Consider the following 2,103-nt stretch of genomic DNA (forward strand, 5'->3'; position numbering starts at 1 on the left):
GAGGAATACGAATGCGACAGCGGCGAAGACGACCGCGGAGCACCATAGCAACACACGCCGTTTCCCGACCAGAATCACAGTCAGCCGCTGGGCGCAAACACGACACTGCAACGGTGGTGGGATATGTACTTGAGACACGTTGCTCGTCAACGGCCGGTAATTCCCGGCAGGTAGACTCGTAACCTGTTCAGCCTGCAGACCCGAACTCAACTCAGGAGGCTCGAACTTCTCGAGTTCGAGCCCCGCTGAAGCCGGCACACCCGCAGGAGGAAAGATTTTTGCCCGAAATAAAAAGCAACATGGAGTGGAGTGCGCTTGAGATTCCGACGACCCTCTCTGCGAATGATGCCGAGACTGTTTATCACGGTTTGAGTTTCTTGAGAAGCACGAGTGTTCCTGTTCCTGAGGGAGCGACTGACTTGCTTGACGCACTCCGGCTCTTAGCACCGACACACTCGGCGGTGGCAGACCCAATGATAAAGATCCTGGCTCCTGTGGTAACGCCACCACGTCGCAAGACGGATCAGGCCCACGAAAAGTCGAACAAAGCATCAGCAGAGGCATTCAAATACGATGGAGGCGCGGATATTGATGCATGGCCCGTGTCCCAATTTTTCGGGATGCTGAGCTCATGTGGAGGTCAGGATGGCATTTTGTCCATTGTCCAAAGTTCTGGAAGTGGCAAGAGCCGATATGTGGCGGATATTGCGCAGGAAACGTAAGTGTTACACGCATTCAGCGATACTTCCTTTTTAGGCTGGTCTTTTATGCTTCGTTGGCGAAATCGGAGTCAGCGTATCCGCCAAAGACTGTGATAGGAGAGGCGCTGCTGACATGCAAAACCTCAACCGAGGTTATTGGGGTGCTCGCGGTCTGGGTTGCTCGTGCCAGAGACATGTTGTCGAAGGAGGGTCTTGCCTCCCACAAGCTCAGTGAGTGGAATACGTGGCAGAGGCAAGCACACGATTTGACAGATGTCACGGAGATCTTGAATCGGGCACATGTTTTGAACCCGACTATAGCCACTTTGGAGGAGGCCCTCGCGAGTTTGCCCGTCAGTCCCAGTGTCATGAGGTATTCTCCTCACATCTTGTTTTGCTTCGACGAGGCAAGGATTACTTTGGAAACCAGAGTGACCATCGACGAGCCGGACATCGCTGGAGATGCCTCAAAGCCTAATGAGAAATTGTCGTTGTTCCGGTGCTTGCGACGGATTGTTCGTCTCCTGCGGTCCCGCAAAGAACGAGCACGCATACCGCTGTGTTGGGGATTGTTCTTAGACACGTTGTCGCGTGTACAGAACTTTTTACCAGCTGCTCATTTAGATCCTTCGGATCGGCCAAGTCTAGATGACAAGGACTGGTGCATGCCTGCTTTGCCATGTGTGGTTCCGCTGTGCGCGCCTACGGTCAAACTCGAGTGCCATACTTACAGGTCTATAACTCAAGACGGATTTATTGTTAGGTTTGGTCGACCAATCTGGGCGGCCTACTATGGCACTGTCAGTGCGGGTCAACTGGAGGCATTGGCCGAAAAGAAGATATTGTACGATTGTGGGCCTGAGGGCTGGTTTGCAGCGGGCGCCATGCTGGCAAGCATTCTTGTTACGCCGACTTTTACATTTGCTGAAAGGTTGGTTAATTTTCATTCGGCGTTTCTCCTCGCGATGGATAGCGATCGGCTTCGACACTGCATCGACTACAGATCCGAGCCGTATGTGAGCAAAGTTTTACTGGCCTCGCATTTTAACATTCGGCATCCGGACAAGGTGGTAAAAGTGCTCGAAGCGGTCGCTGGAACTGTGCAAATGGGCCTTGTCAACGAGGGTGAGAACGGTGAAGTTGCAGCCAGGCTGATCCTTCTGTTATGTGTCGATGCGACGAAACGATGGTCTGGCAAGGATTTGATCACTAGACTTGTTGGCCGGAAATTAGCATCTGAGGCCAACGCGTGTGTTTTGAACAGCCTTGTGAACCTTAACCATTTCGTTCGGATCGGCACAGACTTGACACCAACGATTTTGGCAGAGCTGTTTGTTAGAGGAGCCGGTGGCATTGGCACAAGAAACCAACAAGTGTGGGATTTCGTTATACCGATTTGGAT

General features: G+C 52.3%; 1 protein-coding gene across 1 annotated transcript; it reads left to right on the forward strand.

Annotated features, from left to right (window-relative positions):
* Positions 1-299: 299 nt before the first annotated feature.
* GNI_015980 (hypothetical protein) lies at positions 300-1,950 on the forward strand (the record flags this gene model as incomplete). Its single annotated transcript, XM_011130676.1, has 2 exons — positions 300-718; positions 757-1,950. Coding segments are annotated over 2 exons (1,613 nt in total), but the record flags the coding sequence as incomplete, so codon positions are not given.
* Between the last annotated feature and the right edge of the window lie 153 nt (positions 1,951-2,103).

Source organism: Gregarina niphandrodes (assembly GCF_000223845.1).
Source record: "Gregarina niphandrodes unplaced genomic scaffold scaffold00002, whole genome shotgun sequence".
In the NCBI taxonomy this organism is placed as follows: domain Eukaryota; phylum Apicomplexa; class Conoidasida; order Eugregarinorida; family Gregarinidae; genus Gregarina; species Gregarina niphandrodes.